General features: G+C 36.4%; 1 protein-coding gene across 12 annotated transcripts in view; it reads left to right on the top strand.

The window, feature by feature from the left end:
- JAK2 (Janus kinase 2) overlaps window positions 1–16574 on the top strand; it is a 93355-nt gene extending 76781 nt beyond the window's left edge. For all 12 annotated transcript variants that reach the window (XM_087741464.1, XM_087741469.1, XM_087741468.1 and 9 more), the window contains 6 exons: window positions 1020–1209; window positions 2144–2268; window positions 6734–6906; window positions 8134–8251; window positions 10065–10178; window positions 12414–16574. In XM_087741464.1, coding sequence (XP_087597590.1) covers window positions 1020–1209; window positions 2144–2268; window positions 6734–6906; window positions 8134–8251; window positions 10065–10178; window positions 12414–12521 — 828 coding nt within the window. In that variant the 3' untranslated portion in view covers window positions 12522–16574. The remainder of the gene's footprint in view (window positions 1–1019; window positions 1210–2143; window positions 2269–6733; window positions 6907–8133; window positions 8252–10064; window positions 10179–12413) is intronic.
- The last annotated feature ends 1863 nt before the right edge of the window (window positions 16575–18437 follow it).

Raw genomic sequence — 18437 nt, 5'->3', positions numbered from 1 at the left:
GATAGCTGACCTCTACAATGAATCCAGTCACACTGAAAGGCTAAAATCTTTTTCAGTAATGCAGAGCTGCATCTGACATAATTTTTTTTTTTTGTACTTGGTATTCATTTAAAAATGCTCCAGAGCAGTCTTGCATAGAACTAGTAGGGCTGGGGTTTTTTTGTGCATGCATATTCAGAGAAGTCTGAATACACAGTCCCTAATTTCAGTAATATCTTTGATATACATGTAGGCCTTGAACATTTTAGGTTTTAGAAATAGGCATTTGGTTACTAAATTTGCATGTCATTGGAGCCTGGCTGTGTGAAAGCATGCCCAGACAGATGACCAAGTGCAGCTGGCAGATCTTCACCAACTACCATTTTTCCGGAATGGTTCCTTGCTGTTTTATGTTTTTTATTGACGTGATAGCTATATATTCCTTTGACTCCAAGTACTAGTGAAAGCAAGTCTGAAAGCGAAGTAGCAGAACTACTTCTGTTTGCAGATGCTTGGCTTTTGACTGTAAGTGGTAGCATAGCATAGTGAGAGGAGCAGAGTGGTAGGTGATGACTGTAAAGGAAGATAAAGAAAGTATAAACAGAGAAAGGGAAGAAGGTAGAACATTGAAACAAATGGGGGAAGAACCACCAAGAAACACAGGAGGAGTAAGAGCCAAGAGGAACCTGAATGAAGGCATTTTTGCAATTGCAGGAAAAGGAGTATACCAACTGACAGTTTGGAAGTGCAAGTGGAAATTTGTGAAGAAGGGGGAGAAAATGAATGGACATCACCCCCTCGTCCTCATTTCCTCCCATGCTGTTTGCTTCCTTTCATAGAATGTGTTTCTTACTCTTATAGAACTGTTACCTGTGATCCTGCACTCTTTTTCTCTCAGGGAGGTTTTGTGGCATGCACTTAATTAATTGTGGTCACCTTAATGCTAATACAGTGAACACTGAGGCAGTGTGAATAAGCACTAAGAAAGAGACAATGATGTGGACTTGTTTTTAATTCAAGTATTTCCATTTGTGATCTAGGGAAATTTTGGCAGTGTTGAGATGTGCCGGTATGACCCACTGCAGGATAATACTGGGGAGGTGGTGGCTGTGAAAAAGCTGCAACATAGCACAGAAGAGCACCTTAGGGACTTTGAAAGAGAAATCGAAATACTTAAATCTCTGCAGCATGATAACATTGTTAAATACAAAGGAGTATGCTACAGCGCAGGTATGTGCTATATTGAATACACCTTCAGGTGTATTCACCTAAGTTTGCATGCTGAGAAATTCAGAGAGGTAAGTGTTTCTGAAAGTCACTAACTTGTCCTAACTTGACCAGGACTTAGAGAGTACAAATCAAAGGAAGTAGTGTCTGTCATATACAGACACTGTCGTATCTCAGTACAAGGTGGACATTTTATTAGGTCAGCTCATTGCATAATTTGATTTAGAGAAAGTACCATTTTGACTAGTTACCCAGTTTCTTTATCTTAAAGCATAAAAGTCTTCCTAGAAAAGAATTTGGGGTTAAATGAGAAAATACAACCATTTTGTAACTGTTCTTGGTTTTTGCTCAAGGTAATGTCCCAGAGTGGATATTACCAATTCTTGTACAGCCTACAGTAAAAGACTAGACAGGAAAAAATTTCAGAAACAGGTGTGAGCGAGTGAATTGTTGATGCTGTTGAAGCTGATGAATGAAAGCATAGGTTCTGCCCAGGATCTGACTCTAAAAAGATTGTTCACAATCAGACTAAACTTTAGAGATAGTAAAATTGCTGACCAGTTGATGTCGGTTGCCATTCTGAGTTTCATCTTGGCACTGAGAAGGAATTACATAAACACAGATATGCACATGGCACTTTTGCATTGCTTTAGCAATAGTAGCTAAAGAATTGATAAGGTGATCTTGATTAGTGATGCTCTGTATATCAAGCATATGCACATTATTGTTGTGTTTAAATAAATGGCATTTCCTGAACAAATGCAGTTAAGTAATACATTAAAAATTGCATAGTGGTGTATGTATAAATTATTTTTTTGGTATCAAGACTATTTTCTATAACTTCTATTCATAGAAGTTTGTAAATATTTGTATTTCAAAAATTTTCATTGGAAAATGACAGAAAAATTAAGTGTATTTTTTGTTGTTGTTGTAAAAGGTCGTAGGAATCTAAGATTAATTATGGAATATTTACCATATGGAAGTTTACGAGATTATCTGCAGAAACACAAGGAGAGGCTGGACCACAAGAAGCTTTTGCTGTATGCTTCTCAGATATGCAAGGTAGGAAATTTCAGATGATTGATATTTTTCAACAAATTTTTGTCTGTTTGGTCTCATCTCATTTGTCTCAAAACAACCATCATTGGTTATTTTTGTGTATCTTTTATAATACTGTTGGGCTGCTAGCACCACATAACTCTCTATAAAAAAAGTAGCAATACATATTCATGTGGTCAAGAACTGGACAAACTTCTGAGTATCTTAATACCAGATTCTGAGACTGGCCTGTCTGCTGACTGAGGCAGAATATACTCCATTTATTTTTGTTTATTTTATAGTTTGCTTAGCTTATATTTCATTCAGAAGAAGTAAAACCTCTTCACTCCCTAATGAGAGCTGAAATAAAATTTTGCAGGAGTTAATATGCTCACAGAGGCAAACTTTTTGTGACATACTATAATGGATTTTTCAGAACTTGGACATTCAGCTATAAAACCACTATAACAGCATGTATACGTTTAAGAAATTTACTTTGTACTGTAAACAACATTAGCTTATTTAGCAGAAAGAGCAAAGATATATGATTTCTGTATGAAGAACTAGAGGCCACAGAAGTGCCCAAAGCTGTAATAAATTATTTGCTAGTCTCAGTGGTTGGTACTGAACATCCTTCATAAAAGTCTGAAAAGGGGGGAAACATCTGATCTTTATTGTGATATCTCATTTCCTCAGAAAGAGGGCTTATGCCTACCCTAGTTTTATTCTGTTATTATGCTTTAGACACAAGACACTACAGACACTTTGGATCTCATTGCATGTTCAGTAGTTTGTATAAAGAAAAAAAAGGGGGGTGGGGCAGAGGGAAGAGAGAAAAGAGGAAAAAAAAAAAAAGACACACACACGTACCCCCTCAAGGCATGTACCAGAAATATTTTTTAATTGCTTTCCCCAATACCCGCATCAAAGACATGGAAACAGTAGGTTACTTAATGAGTGTTCTTCAGGTTACCTAGCCCACAGATATTCTTATGTCTATAATTGTGCCCTGCCACATTCAGAGCAGAAGACTTTCCTTCTGCAATATAGCAGAAAAGGCCTGATAAGAATCAAGCACGAGAGTCTCTGCCAGAGCCAAGATCTCCAGGCATTCAAACTTTCACCTGGTGAACGGAGCTTGATAATTCCCTGCTTGAAACTGGACTGCCTCGGTAAACCTTTTAACTACGGAACCTGGGTCATGTATAGAAGGATGCTGCATGCGCCTTTAGCAGCTGATCTCACCTATTCGTGTGCCTCACTGAAGTAAGGCTAGGTGGGTAGTCTCCAGCAAAAAGTCCTTGATGGGCAAGCAGTGTGCAATGAGGTTGGAAAAAAGAAAATGTTCACCTGTGGCAACTGTCAGTCTTTCCACAGAGAGGAAGGATTGACATGTGACCACCCACTCAAAGAGGGTTAAAAAGCCCTCTGATCTGTGTCTCCAAAACAATAAGTCATTCTCCAGCAACAGGCAGAAGAAGTTCTCTGAATATTATTTCTGCAACAAAATAACTGTTGTTATCAGTGCTGGTAATTCACTGAAAACAATCTTCCTTCAAGCAAAGAGCTGGAAGAGTCTAACAGTCAGCACCACCTAGGAGGACGGTGACAGTGAATCTTTCATAGAATAAAGATGTAACAGGGATTTTTGAACATTCAGAGGCTGCAAGCACTCACCTGTTTTATTCTGTGGCCATCTCAGCCTGTGACCTGAAGGGTCATAAGGTGCCTGCCCTGTTCACTCTCGTAAGAAGCTGTGAAGCTTGCTTAAGTAAGTCTTGAGGCCTTATCCAAAGCCTTATCCAAAGCCTGAAGGAGCAACAGTGGCAACATATCTCAGGAGCCTGGTCTCTGAGACAGAGGTATCTGATAGGAGGAATGGAAGGTGGATTTTGACCTGAGCAGGCAGTGCAAGTATGGTAGGAAACTTTGGGAAAGGAACTGTATTCAGAAGGTACAAAGAAGTAGGTTCTTAATGTGTGTGTGTGTGTACACACACATATATAAAAGAAGCATCAAAATACTATAGGTCTTCAGGATGGTGATGAAAAATCAAAATAGCAGATGAAATGACTGCTTCCTAAGTACCAAGCACCAACCAAGAGGAAGGGAGTTGGAGTATGCCTTCCACAGATACTTAAGTGGGAAAACATCCTTCTTTCATGTGACGAAGCATGGGTACACACAGTAAGAGAATGTGGGAAGTCTGCATATAAGACTTGCTCTTAAAGAACTCTCTTTTCTTCACTTGTAAGGGAAGGAAAGTCTAAGAATTACAGTGTATGTGTCTTGCTTTGCACTGTTGTTGCTGTATGGCCTGCAAAGCAGAGGTTATATTGATCACTTTAAGATGTCACTCTAATCTGCAGCATTCTGTTACTTCAAAACAACTTAATTAAAAACATAGTACCTGATATTATGAAAATGGAATCTGAATGCTTTTCCTTCTTCTTTTAGCTGATCACATTTCCCACTTTCCTTTAGCTGTTTTTGCTTCTCTTGCTATGTTTGCTCTTTCAGCATCTCGCATCTCTTCTGTCCGCTGTGTATTTCTGTCACTCTGTTATTTTGGGTTTTTTAATAAAAAAATCTTTCTCCCTCTGCCTTGCTGCTATTCTCTCAAATGTATGAGAGAAATGAAGGCATGCCCATACCTGAGGGTTAAGATGAGTATGTTTGCTTGCTTGCTGTTTTTTCGTTCCTTGCTACTATACTGGGAAAGGTTTCCTGACTTAGAGGTGATATTTTTTTGGTGCATATCTCATACTGTGAAAAGCAGCATTTTCAGAGATGGCATTTGCTAGTGGTGATATTTCTGTAGATGCAAATTAGTGCAGCTGTTTTCTGGTGCAGCCTGTGCCATTAGTACAGCTTGTCTGATGGTAAGCAAGAGGACTCTATGTTCAACTTTGAAGAATTGTGACCATAGAACGGCAAATAAGGAAGTTAACTTCTCCATGCATCTGGTTTTTGGGGTGTTCTTTTTTGCTTTTTTGCCCCTGCATTTTGTTAATGCTGGCTGGCTGATAGGAGAAGAGACTAAGAATAAATCAATTTTTCCATCTCTTAATGCTTAAAGTGCTTCAGGTGTCCTTGCTGGAGAGCCCAACTTTACTGGTAGAAACACTTGAATCACATAATTAAACTCAACTCCATTGTTAGAGTAGTGCCACAGGATTATGACTTCCATTTAGAATTTGCATTACTTCAATTCAGTATCTCTCTTAGAATAGGTATGTTCCAGGCTAACAGAAAAATTGCTATCATCAGAGAAACTTTAGGACTGTTTTCAGTGGTGTATGTAGTAGTAATAAAAAGTTATAGCATTTACATAGACTGGTTGTATCAGAAACCCAGGAGTCTTACTTTGAAAAAGCTAGGTCTGGTATTTTTCAAGATAGCCGTGGATCAGCGGGTCGTGAAGAATAAAATAGGGCATTTTGGGGCGGTTTTGGAATGGGATGCGCGTAAGCAGCGATGCCACCTCGTGGCACGAGGAGGTGACAAGCCTGAGGGGAAGGTTAGCGTCAAACTATTCCTGAGGTTTCTCTCTTAGAAAAATAAAATAAGAGAGCAAGAAATATTTTAGCATTAATAGCATAACGTTGATGTTCAAAACGTTTGAGTTCAACGATCCCCTTAGCATAATTTATTGCTTTTCAGTTGTGTGGAAGGAGTAGATGCTTTCTTACGTAACTCTGAAAATGACAGCTTGCTTTGCGTTCCCTTTCACGTGTGAGTCAGCTATCTCTTGACATTGTGCAGTGTCAACTTCTGTCCACCATCAATTGCTGTGTAACCAAGACCTTTTTCTAGTAATGCCACTACACACACCGGCTTCTTCCACATTCCATTGTTAGCAAAATGAATTATGTGCGTTGGTAAGAAGAGATCATCAGCAGCAAAAGACGACATGGCTTCGGACCAATGTTTTGTTACAGCAACCCATGGACATATAACAATAAGCAGAACTGTGTTGGTGAATAATGATCCATACAGAAGAGAAACATGGCACACAGGTGGGAATACAGTCAGAGAATAGTTGTCAAATTCAAGGAATCATAAAGTTTCATAAAGCAATCAGGAAAACAGAGGTACAAAGTGAAGAAAAAAGATTAAATGAAATGGGTAAATAGGACAATCTTCTCATCTGTCCTGGATTGTGTAGCTTAGCCCAAATTTTTTTCTCCTGTCTACCAGCAGCAAACTGCATTTGGCCACAGAAAGGAGCTGTAACAGCTATCCAGCTACAGAATCAAAAATAACTTGTCTCTGACGGGTGCTCAGTCTGTCTCCCTTCAGTTAAGGGAAGTCCCTGTGCTTGGAAAAAGTAACTCCTCAGAGAAGACAAATGTTCAAGCACACAGATTTTGGTAACAATCTGTGTTTAGTTTTAACATTGAAGTTAATTCATCCCTTTAGGGAAAGTGCAGCTCTTTAATGGTAAAAGTAACTCTTTTCTTATTGTGTTTCTGAACTTTACGCCTAGGGCATGGAGTACCTGGGTACAAAAAGATATGTTCACCGGGATTTAGCAACAAGAAATATCTTGGTGGAGAATGAGAACAGAGTTAAAATTGGAGACTTTGGATTGACAAAAGTCTTGCCACAAGACAAAGAATACTACAAAGTAAAAGAACCTGGTGAAAGCCCTATATTTTGGTAAGTTTTCTTTTGGTATATGAAATCATGGCACATTTTCTGTTTTTGCAGTTTCAGCCAATTGTTTTGCATATCATGACACTTTTAAGTGTAAACTCCAAGTCAGTTGCCCAGCATTGTGAAAGTCACATACGTGATGTTTGACTTTACAGAACAGCATGTAGAACTTTTCAACATATTTAAAAAAAAAAAAAAACCTAAAAATTACCAAAATATTTAAAAGAAATAGTATGCAACAGGAAAGATATTAAAAGATAAAAGAAATCTAAAAGGGCCCATTCCCCAGGATGCTTTCAAAGTTTTGGACCTTTTGGTTCCCTAAACACTGGTCGTTCATATCTCTCTAGCTGAGATCTGTTGGATAGACCTTCTGTTGACCAAGTGGAGTTAAATCCCACAGACTGTAATTAGTAAGGTTAAAGTGCTGGATTGATTATTTGGGTAGATATCTCTATCTGGGCACTGAGCTTTCAAAGGAGGTCTAAGTTACTCCAAAATACAGTAGTGGTCCACAAGCTGCACTTACCTTGGAAAGGAAAAGAACACTCTGTATAGCCTGTGGGAGGCTGAAGAATTAGGAAATGGAAATTGGTAGACTGTATTCAGAATGCAAAATATAGACTTCAGTTCTGTTCTTAGAAAATACGAGTGCAGATAACTGTGATAAAAACCATTTTATGTCCTGAGAGCAAAAGAAAATGCCATTCTGTACATGTGATTTTAGTCTGTATTTTAGTCTGCCTTAGGCACTGTAAAAATGTCATCTCTGAAGGATAAATAATACAAAATGGCATCTTAGTAGATGTTATTGGGAGTTGTAAAAGTTAAGTCCAGAAGTACCTGGGACACAGTTCAAGGCTCACTGAAAGTGATGGAAGGATGCTTACTGGCTATAATTGTCTTTCTTTCCAGGCCATATCACATCAAAATCTTGTTTACTCACACTACAGATAAGAAAAATATTTACAGCTTTGCTGGAAAAAACCCAAACTTATATGTACTTATCACTAACTGTGTTTGCTTAAGGTGGTTTGTGTTTTCAATACCAATTAATTTTTATTAAAAGAATAGTTACTAGTGAAAGTCATGGAAGGAAATAAGAATGTGCTAGTGCCTATGAACAAAGAACACTTATTCATGAAAAAAAATCACTCTTCTTAAAAGAAATATCTTCAAAACCAAAAAGACACATTACACAAACGATATTCCTTTTACTATGTGTTGCAGGTATGCTCCAGAATCTCTGACAGAAAGCAAATTTTCTGTGGCCTCGGATGTGTGGAGTTTTGGTGTGGTCTTGTATGAACTCTTCACCTATATTGACAAGAGCAAAAGCCCACCAGCTGTAAGTACATAGTTAATGGTTCTCAGATGTTTTTTGGTTGTTTTTTTTTAAATTTTTGAAAATATGTAGCTTGTTCCTATAGCTAAATAGGTTGCTATTTACTGATCCTTTTCTGCAGGTACCTTAGTGTTTGAGGCAGCATCCAATCAGAAACAGCAACATGCTAAAAAGTATTAGTATCAAACGATAAGAAGGAAAGGAGATCTGAAAATTACCTGGTAGTCTGTGCAGATCTTATCCATCCTCTAACACCTAACTGTTTGAAAAAGATTTGAAAATCTCTCATTATAGATTGCTCTTTCTCATCCTTCATGGAGAGTAATCCGAGATGCAACTGTTTCATTGCAACATGACACGTATTTTTAATGCTATTGCAAATCTAAGGCTGAGCTAAACAAATATGTAAACATTAAGTTGATTTAAATAAGGTAACTTGAAGTTATTTTGTTATGTTACCAGAACCCAAGTTAGTAAGTTATTGAAGTTCAAGAAAGAAAGGGAGTGGCTTTTCACAGACTGTTGACAGACACCTTTAAAGACAAATTTACAGTGAATGGAGAAAAGTACTACTTGTGCACTGAGTAACAGTTGTCCAATTGGAAATGAGATTCACGATCTTACTTTTACCTAGCAGTCCTCTGCAGGTATAACAGAGGAGAGTTGAGCCTTATATATTTACTGTCCTCACCTTTGGCCAGTGTCTCACTCCTGGCAAATGTAGTTTTGAGAGCTGAACAATGATGATAGGCAAAAATGCACTTGGAAGATCTCTGCATTGACCTCAGTGGACCTCTTAGTAATTCGATACAATGACTAAGGAAGTTCTTCCTTCTTCAAGGAAGAACTCTCAAGGCAGGGGCAGCTCTTGCTGCATAACAACATAAACATTGCAGACACCTGGAGTTGTTCTTCAGAAGGATTATGAAATGGAAAGTGGTAGAGTAAGTCATGGGCTCAGGTTGAATATACTTTGAATAAATCAACTTTACATGTGCATTCACCACTTCATCAGGTTGGTTATCCTATTGGTATGTATCAGGAAAAATTAATTTTACCAGTTAGCCAAAGCAGTCTGTTTATCTGTCATAGTCTTTATAATTATACATTGTTTCCTCAACTTTGGCCATTTGCATATTCTACCAGCAGTTGTTTCACACTTTCATGTCAAGAATCATTAAAGAAATTTATGTAGAATTGGAGGAAAAATAATTCCTTTCTGTTGTGATCAGAAAGTATTCTCAGTCAATAGTACTTCCGCATTTACTTTTGATCTCTGTCACTCTGAGTGAGATTTTAATCTTCATTTTGGGTTATGTTGATTTTTGGAGAGCAAGATTTATCTAAGCCATTTTTGCTGGCTTTAATTATGCTACTGTTTCTGGCCTGTAGTTACTGATCAATCCTGTTAAACTTTTTTGTATACATCAGTATGAAATTATCTGTTTTCTGTTTGACTGGGATTTTTCAAAGCATCAAGATCTTGTTTTAATGTTTCGGGGAGCTTTTTAGAATGAGCTGTGAGGTTTATCCTTTTAAAACTAGTTAATCATCAGATGATCAACATTTTTTAAGATTTTTCACTTACTGCTTTAAATTGTGTATGTATCATCCTGTTTTTATCCATGCACAAAAAAAATTCTGTAATTATTATTTTCTCTGGACTTGTAATTTATAACTTTATCATTGTTATATATTATTCTAATTATTATTATTATTATTAATTATTCTTATAAAGAATTTTCCTTTGGTAAGAATATTGCAGCATCTTTTCTTCCTTTAAAAATTATTTATGACAGTTGGCCTTCTGTTTCAGGAATTCATGCGCATGATTGGCAATGATAAACAAGGGCAGATGATTGTATTTCATTTGATAGAGCTTTTGAAGAATAATGGACGACTACCGAGACCAGATGGATGCCCTGACGAGGTGAAGTATTGTATTAATATGTTACTATAGTCTTGAAAGGTGCTTAGTCGGGGTGAGTACCTGGTCAATGCAAACCTTGTGTTTTGTTCTGCTTCGATTACTGAAGTATTTATACAAGCAGAGTGACTGTTCTGTTATTTTAGCAGTTGCATGATGCATATAATCACATTTCTTTTCTGATTCTTTAGATTACATTCCCTCAGGAGCCTAGAATGTAGTCTGTCTAAGTGTACAAAGTAAGACTATTATGACTGACTTCTGTACTGGGGCACTCAGGCTTCTATTTCAAAAATATAAATTTATTAAGGCAATGAGATTAGTATATAGAACTCATTCCGTGGAAGTCCCATATAGAGATTCTTGTTCAAAGCTGTGAACTGTGGATTCTTTTGAAGTCTGTAACATTTAACAGAAGTATCTTAATATCTACATACAGTTTTCACATTTAATTCCAGGATTTAAAGAACTCCTTATCTTGATTATTCTCCTTCTCTTGCTCTTCCCTCCTCAAGCATAGGGAATACTCATGTTTATCGTGTATATTATTCCCTGTCAAGCATTCTCAGTCAAGAGGTACCTGCAGACTGTAGGCACAGTTAAGTATATGAATCAGATTTTTTATGTTCAGGGCCTTCAGATTTGTATTCATGTTCTTTGCAGATACTGAAGTGTATATGTATGTAAAGCCATCCTCAGAGCACACGAATTAATTCAGTGTTCTTTTGTTTTTGCTAATACTCCAGATGTTTTAAAAAAATACTTTCATACTACTTCTAAGTCTTGTAGTTCTCTGTTCTTCAGAGCAGGGTGCACTTCAGCTTGAGTTGAACTGGTAGGGCTGGGTAGGTGGATCACTAGGGAAAGAACGTAAGTAAAATAATTATGCTTTTTAATGTATTTAGCTTCCAGCTCAGATCAATTGCTGCATCCCTCTAAAATCAAGCACACTTGGCAGTAAGTCAAGAAGCAATCATTCAAAACTGGAGACGGGAGAGATCAGGGTCAAGTGGTCTAGCAGAGAAGAGAAAGAATGGTACAGGTGGGGCAGGGAAGCCATGGGGGAAGAAACACTCTATAGCGAATCCAAAGAGAAGTCTCTGAAGTAACCTTTCTCACATTATATGTATGAATACAGCAATTGTTGAATTGCAAAGGTTTGGCTTTTTGTAGGTAACCTGAATATCAGATGTATACGATAATACATAATCTGTTTTACTGAAACTGTATCCAAATTAATGCAAAGGTTTCAATGTCTGACATTTCTTCAGATACCAAGCAAAGTGGAAATGTCTCTCTCTTGTCAGAAACTGTGCTCTTCCCGTTTTGATCCTGAAAGGCCAGTCATCACAGATATTAAATCTTCCAGATGTCTGTAGCTTACAAGCTGCTTGAGACTTGGGTCTAAAGCAGCTTGGTCAATGCAGGAGTTTCAGATTTGCTAAAAAATAAGGAACTGATGCAATTTTTTTTTCTTGGCAGCTGTGCAGATTGTTTTAAGCAACATGTAAAAAATTGTTCGAAGTATGAGAAGGTGGTAATAATGATCTGGGTTAAATTAGTGAGAATAGCGTAAGGGAAGAGCTTGGCAAGTTGTTTTGTGACCAGGTATTGGGTACATGTTTGGGAAAACAGAAGACTGTTGCCAAATGCCTATTGTAATGGAAATCTCTTCCAAAAATCATATAAATACTTCTACTAGAAGTGGATTCAGTTTGCGCAGTAACTTTTCTGGCTTATTTCTGATTATATATGAAGAACAATTAAGAATTTAATATACAACTGTGGAGAAGTGTATGTTAACATTGCAGGAGAAGCTTAATTTAGAATTGCTGGCTTTGTAAATCTGATTTTTGGTCAGACTTGTAAAGCATTTTTCATGTTAAACTTTGAGCTTTCCAAAAAATAAGAGCAAGCAAGAAGATAAAAACTTAGCAAAGTAACATAAGTCTCTCGAAAGTTTCAAAAACTACCTGAGTAAATTTCCATACTAACTTAAAAAAAAAAAAAATCTCCTTTCATAATAAGGGCTTTTGCAGAGCTAGCTATCCTCACTTCTTGCTGTTATTGGGATCAAGCTAAACTGATTGGTATAGCAAGACTTTAGGCACACTCTTGTGCCACTGTTGCTTGGAAGCATAAATTTAAGCTGGATGTTCTTTGGACCAGTTGAAAGTAACTATTAACTGTTTGTAGCATCTGTTTACCTGCTACTGATTTTCTTTGTTTCTTCTCCAGATTTATGCTATCATGAAAGAATGCTGGAACAATAATGTTACCCAGCGCCCCACCTTTAGGGATCTTGCTCAGCGAGTGGATCATATAAGGGACAACATGGGTGGATGAGAAAACTGTCCCACCTTCAGAGGATGTGTTGGAATGCAGAACAAACTGTACTTGGTCTGCTGTGTATAATTGACATACGTACACATGTGCATCTTACCTTTGCTGGAAGTAATATCTGTGTGGCAAATATCCTATCTCATCTGCATACTGAGGAATCCTGCTGGTTTTCTTTATCAGGATATATTTGCTACTATGAGAACATGTTGAAATTCTCAATAGGGAGAGAAATTATTTTTCTAAATAAAATAATCTAATATATGGTCAGTCTACAACACCGTTATTTGCCTTACTTGGCAATGCAAAAAAGAGGTGACTTAATATGTGGTGAGATTAAGAGATGAAAAGACAGTGTATTTCCTTGTTGAAATGGAGATGCACAGAAAAGACTGCTAAAAGTCTTTTCACACTGAGTATATAGTGACTTGGCACCCTGTTTTGTGTGTTGCACAAGGGCTTGTGTTAATACAGTTTTATAATCTTTTCATTGTTGATGCAGAAAAGGCTTCTCTGTATAACAAAATGGAAGTGGTTATGTAACCCAGAAACTTTTAATGTGCCTGTCTGAATCAGTTATCAGCCAGCAATATATGCAAAGAGATAGTAGGCTGTGTGATGTACTATAAGTATTTCAAGGGAAAGGGAGCAAATTATTCTTAATTTGGAGAGCCAGAAAACCTACTCATCCATGTGAAAATTTTAATATAAAATGAAAAAGCAAACATCCAGTTTTTCTTACTCTTCTTTACCTCTGTTGAGTATTAGATTCCCTTTATATAACTGAAGATACAGTGATAACAAGTAGAAATGAAGCCATTTTATACAAGACAGTGTCTTCAGTTTGTTTCCGAATATGAAAAAGCTAAACATACTGCTTTTTAAATGCTGCTCTTTTATTCTTTCCATCTTTGAAATTTTCACACAGTCATAAGTGTATCTGTAAATTGGGAACTTTTTAAAGCAGAATTAAAAATCTAGAAAATGCCCTCCATTTCACAGTTCCTCACTTTGCTGTTAAGATGATCACCTTATACATTCTTTCCAGTACACAAAAAAGAATGCTTATGGCCCAGTATCTGATACGGCCAGTCACAACCACATCAAGTCTATTTTGTAATGAAGTGGCGCAAGTTACCTCCTGTTTATTTCTATGGTAATACCCAACGTAAGACTATTTGGAAGGAGGAATTACAAGTGCAATTGCTCCACACTCAGCGGGGGACAAGGACATGATCCCAGTTACTGAGAACTGGAAGAAGATCAGAGGCACCTGAACAGGTTACTTAAGCTATATAATTTGGCTTTTGAAATAAGTCTAACAAAGATCTATGGACAAGACAACTCTTCGGTTTTGCCTCCGGGCATAAAACTTGGGGATAATCTCATATCTCAAAGCAGTAAAGTTGCAGGTTTTGTTTGTTTTTAGCTCAAATAATCTGTTTGCTTGTTTGTTTTTACTTATTCTTAAGCATTATTGTTTGCAAAGTACAATGCTTGTTCTTCTTGGACTTTTGCTGAGAGAAGTTCAATTAAGGGGATATACAACTTGGCAAACTGACCTGACATCCAGATTTGTATTTAAAATGAAGTGTTCATTTTTAAAATTTGTGGTAGTGAGTCAGTGAAACAGAGGAGCTACTTTCACTGTGGGGCCTCCTTAAGATTTGTGATTAACTACATCCATCTTATGAGAAGTTTAAGTACCTCAACTTTAGGAAAAAAAAAAAATCCTTACTTAGTGTAACATAGTGCCAGTATAGCAATGTTTTGTACCACTGTGATGTATCTCTCCCACAATCACTCATACAAAATTATGTTTTTATGATACAGGAGATTGCTAAATAGGGAGGGCAGCATCAGCCCTCTTTCTGCCTATTGCATTTAATAATATTTCTGTTGGTTTTCTTGCCACCAAGCACTTGCATAGATAATTTTTAAAACTAATTTCACAGTCAGTTTTCAAGCTGCAAAGAACTTCAAAGTGCTTTGTTCAACTTAACATCTGTTTTCTCCATTTCTATACATTGCTTTGAAGATTTAAAATTTTGTGAAAAAAATGTCTGCTTTTGTAGTCTCAGTTGTGTGTATGTGGTTTTTGCAACAAAAGAAGATAAAGCTTTAAAGCATTGAAACAGCATTTTAGCTGGATAACATATGCAGGAATTATGTAAAATTTGCAGTGTATGACACTCAGTAGCTAACTGGTTTCTGATATATAGTAGACTAAATATAATTTATGTAAAAATCTCAGGGAAGTTTGTGTAATGCAATGAAGAAATCTTCCAGTCTGCTATTTTTTTCAAGTGAATAAAAAGTCTTTTTCTTGTTCTACTACAGTATGACGGATTACATAGTCTATTTGATTGCATAAATATAGTGTTGAACTCAAGGATGATTTTTAAGTGTCTTGTGATTTTTTTTTTTACTTTAATACTTTATGATTTTTAGAGAAAGCCATATCTTCACACTGCAGTATAATTTTGTGCTGTTGGTCAGGAGCATATAGTCTTTTGTAACAAGTCTGTCTGTGCAAAGGGCTTGATCATTTGGGATGAGTATTCTTAGCTGGGTGAATAGGACCAAGTAGTGCTTAGGACTCTTGGGGGATGTGTGATCATCTGCAGCATCAATGCTTAGGTCCTGGAGCAGACCAAATGGTTTTCTCAAAAAGCTGTTGCAGATGTAAATGCAGTGTTTTTGCTGAATTTGCTACTGCCAATTGTAGTAACCTTTTTTAAAAAAAAACCAAACAAAAAACACTGCATTTCAAAAGCTCTCAGATCTACAGTAGCATTGTATAATGCCATATTTTTATATAGCCTTTGTATTAACAGACTCAATTCCTTGTTTTAGAAACTTTCTTCAGTTGGCATTGCATTTGTCATACTTCAGTGTAATTATTATGCTACCCAAAATGCTGTGATTTTTTTTTTTTTTAGAAAAAGTGCTGGTTTATGCATACATGACTGCTGCTATGATGTAGAATTGAAATATTAACTACTGCTTTGCACTTGTATTTGAAGTGAAAGAATTTTTCTCTAAGTGCACAATATATCTTATAGAGTCTCTGCAAACAAGTATTGTCTAGTATAATATTGGTTTGTTGTCTATCAGTACAAATATGTTAAGTTTCAATATTAGTTTTTAAATATATTCCACAACCTTGCAACAGTCATGTAATAAGCCAAAGGAGGAATGAATTTTCAGGAAAAGAAACCCATATTCTTGTCAAGTCCTAGTATTGATTAAAAGCTTCCGTAGTTGAGAAAATTGTTACTAAATGTACAGATGAATATAACTGTAAAAAGATATGTAGAAATTATTTTAATTTTTTCCAGAAATTAAGTTTTAATTGATGCATTTAGTTGAGATGTTGACCAGCTGCCTTGAAATGAATGCGAAAAGATGTTACTGTATGAAGTATGAAGAAATGTAACTCTTGTGTAAAGAAAGCAAGCTTTTCAGGAATGTATGATCACAAACACCTGGAGGATGGAGTTCTGAGAGCAAAAGTAGAAGTGTAGAAGAACAACAAGACTGATGGAAAAAGGCTGATGTTCAACACTGAAGAAGCTTTCTGAAATGTGAAATGCACAATGATTTATGAAAAACTGATGTCTACTGAAAATGCCATACCATGAGAAATATGTGCTAATGTATTTCTAAACTGTGTATCGTCTGCCTTAAATCTGAAATACTCAGAGATGTAACCTGACTGAAAAATACAAGAATTAGTATACCAAAGGAAACTGCTTAAGGTTGTGCCATGCCAGACAGCAGTTTTGAAAAGGTTTTTTGCTAAGGAGTTTTTTCTGAATTTTGCTTTTTGAATAAGAGGTTTACAACACTTTATATTAAAGTAGAACAAGTCCCTTTGGGGGTGCCTGGGGAAGAAGACACCTGCTACTTATGGTTGGACTGCAAGCATTTAAACACGTGGTTTATTGAAGAGAACATGAAAGGGGATATTTTTTAGAAAACTGTGTATCGATACCTGAAACTTAACTGTGTGTTTCGAGTTTGGATAGTGAAAATAAAATAACTAAATACAATGAATGGCACATGCCTGCCAAGATTTTCTTTTCTGTAATACCTAAAATTAGTTACTGGTGTTTAAATCGCTACTGAAGAGAGCTGGTCTGTTTAAAGGGGTAGAATACAGCATATACAACTTTGTGACCTTCCCAGAATAGCCATAGCTCGTGTATATATTTTGGAAGGAGCTTACATGTACCAAAGTAAAGGTGGTATATTGGGTGCTCCCTAACAATAAGACTGGGGGGTTTAATTTTTTTTTTTTTTTAGTTTTCATTAAGCTAATTATTTTGGTATGCAGAAGCACTTCCCTTTACTCTCAGTATTTAGAGAGAAGCAAGTCTGTAAGACAGGGACTGCTAACAGATTGCCTGTTGTCAGACTACAGTTCTTCATAATTTCTAACACAAACTGTTATGAAACCACTTCTTGATTTGCATTACTTTGTTGTCTTTTCATATGACTTTCCCGTAACTTTACATGAAAATTACCACCACTTACCTTGAACAGAGTTGAATGCTGTTAAATTTTGAGAAGTACCATGGCAAAATGGAAAATATGCATAAGTACAAGCATGCAATATATACTTAAGCTATTCTGCTGTGGCTGAAGTAAAAATTAAGCTAGTTCAGTTGCACTTTCCCACACATAAACGGTATCTTATTCTCAGAGCAGATTACCTGAAAATTTTATTTTATGTGACAAAATACCATCCCAATGAAGTTAAAAGATTCTAGTTAGTGTTCCTGCTGTTCCTCCCGACACCTATGGACATAATTGGGGATCTTTAATTGTTCTAGAGAACAAATTTCTGGGAAAATGAAGAAGTTTGAAGACGAAAATACTGTAGGAGATGTAATAATGTCATCCAGCATGTTGTCCCCGTGTCCTAAAGTATGGGACAATACAGCCTTCAATTTATTTTTCATGTTATGCAATAGTGTGATGTTCTGTTTCTACTCTGTGATAAATACTCACAGTGGTTTTAATGAATTCTGAAATTCAGGTTTAGAAACCTGTCAAACTGCAGTCAGACTAAGTGAAACATTCTTTGTGGATACTAATAAGGAAAGAAATAAGAATATCCAGTATTTGCAAAGATTACCCCAAAATACTATGTCATAATTTCTGGAAGGATTCAGGAAGGCATTCAAAAGAAAAAACAAATAGAAACTAATTACGTTAATTGTATAAAGCAACTAAGGCAGCAAATACTAGTTCAGATACTTGTGTATTGCAGAGTACTGACACAGCTGAGTTTGCCCTAGAAATGCAGACAAATTAATAGATATTCTCATAATGCCAATCACTAGGAGCAAGTGCAGAAACATTAAATATTAAGGTTATAGCTAAGTAATACTAACAAAAGCAGAAGAATAAGGTAAAGCTTAAAATGCTTCAAGTTTTATGTGACTAATTTATCTTGAGCAATGGAGAAACATCCAGGAGTGGCAAGGATTCAAGAACTTTTAGCTAAATTAATACTGCAGCACAGCAAGGATTGAATTCTAATGAACTGTATTGTGTGGGGCTTGGGGTTTTTTTCGGGGAATGAGAAAGACTGAGTAACATACTAAATGGAGTTGTTACCTTAAACTTCTGCAAGGCTGCAAAAGCTGATTTGCTGGGTATCTGTTTTTCTGTGTGTTCAGTTGCATTTTCTCTATGGAGCTGTGCCATAAAACTTCTGCTCATTGAAGAATATTAGTCAAAAAAAACTAAGCACCTCATGTAAAAACAACTGTGCATCACTTAGGTTTCCTCTAAGTATTTTTTCCTTTTGTGTTGTGAAAATGTGGGACTTCTAGTGAACTTACAAAAAAAGAAGCTCATATCCACGTAAGCTTACTAAAAATTAGTGGTCTCTGCAACAAAATAAGATCA

The sequence above is a fragment of the Nipponia nippon genome, unplaced genomic scaffold (assembly GCF_047370975.1).
Source record: "Nipponia nippon isolate SJK-2023a ecotype South Korea unplaced genomic scaffold, ASM4737097v1 scaffold_8, whole genome shotgun sequence".
Classification (NCBI taxonomy): Eukaryota; Metazoa; Chordata; class Aves; order Pelecaniformes; family Threskiornithidae; genus Nipponia; species Nipponia nippon.
This window is presented reverse-complemented; position numbering and strand designations above follow the sequence as displayed.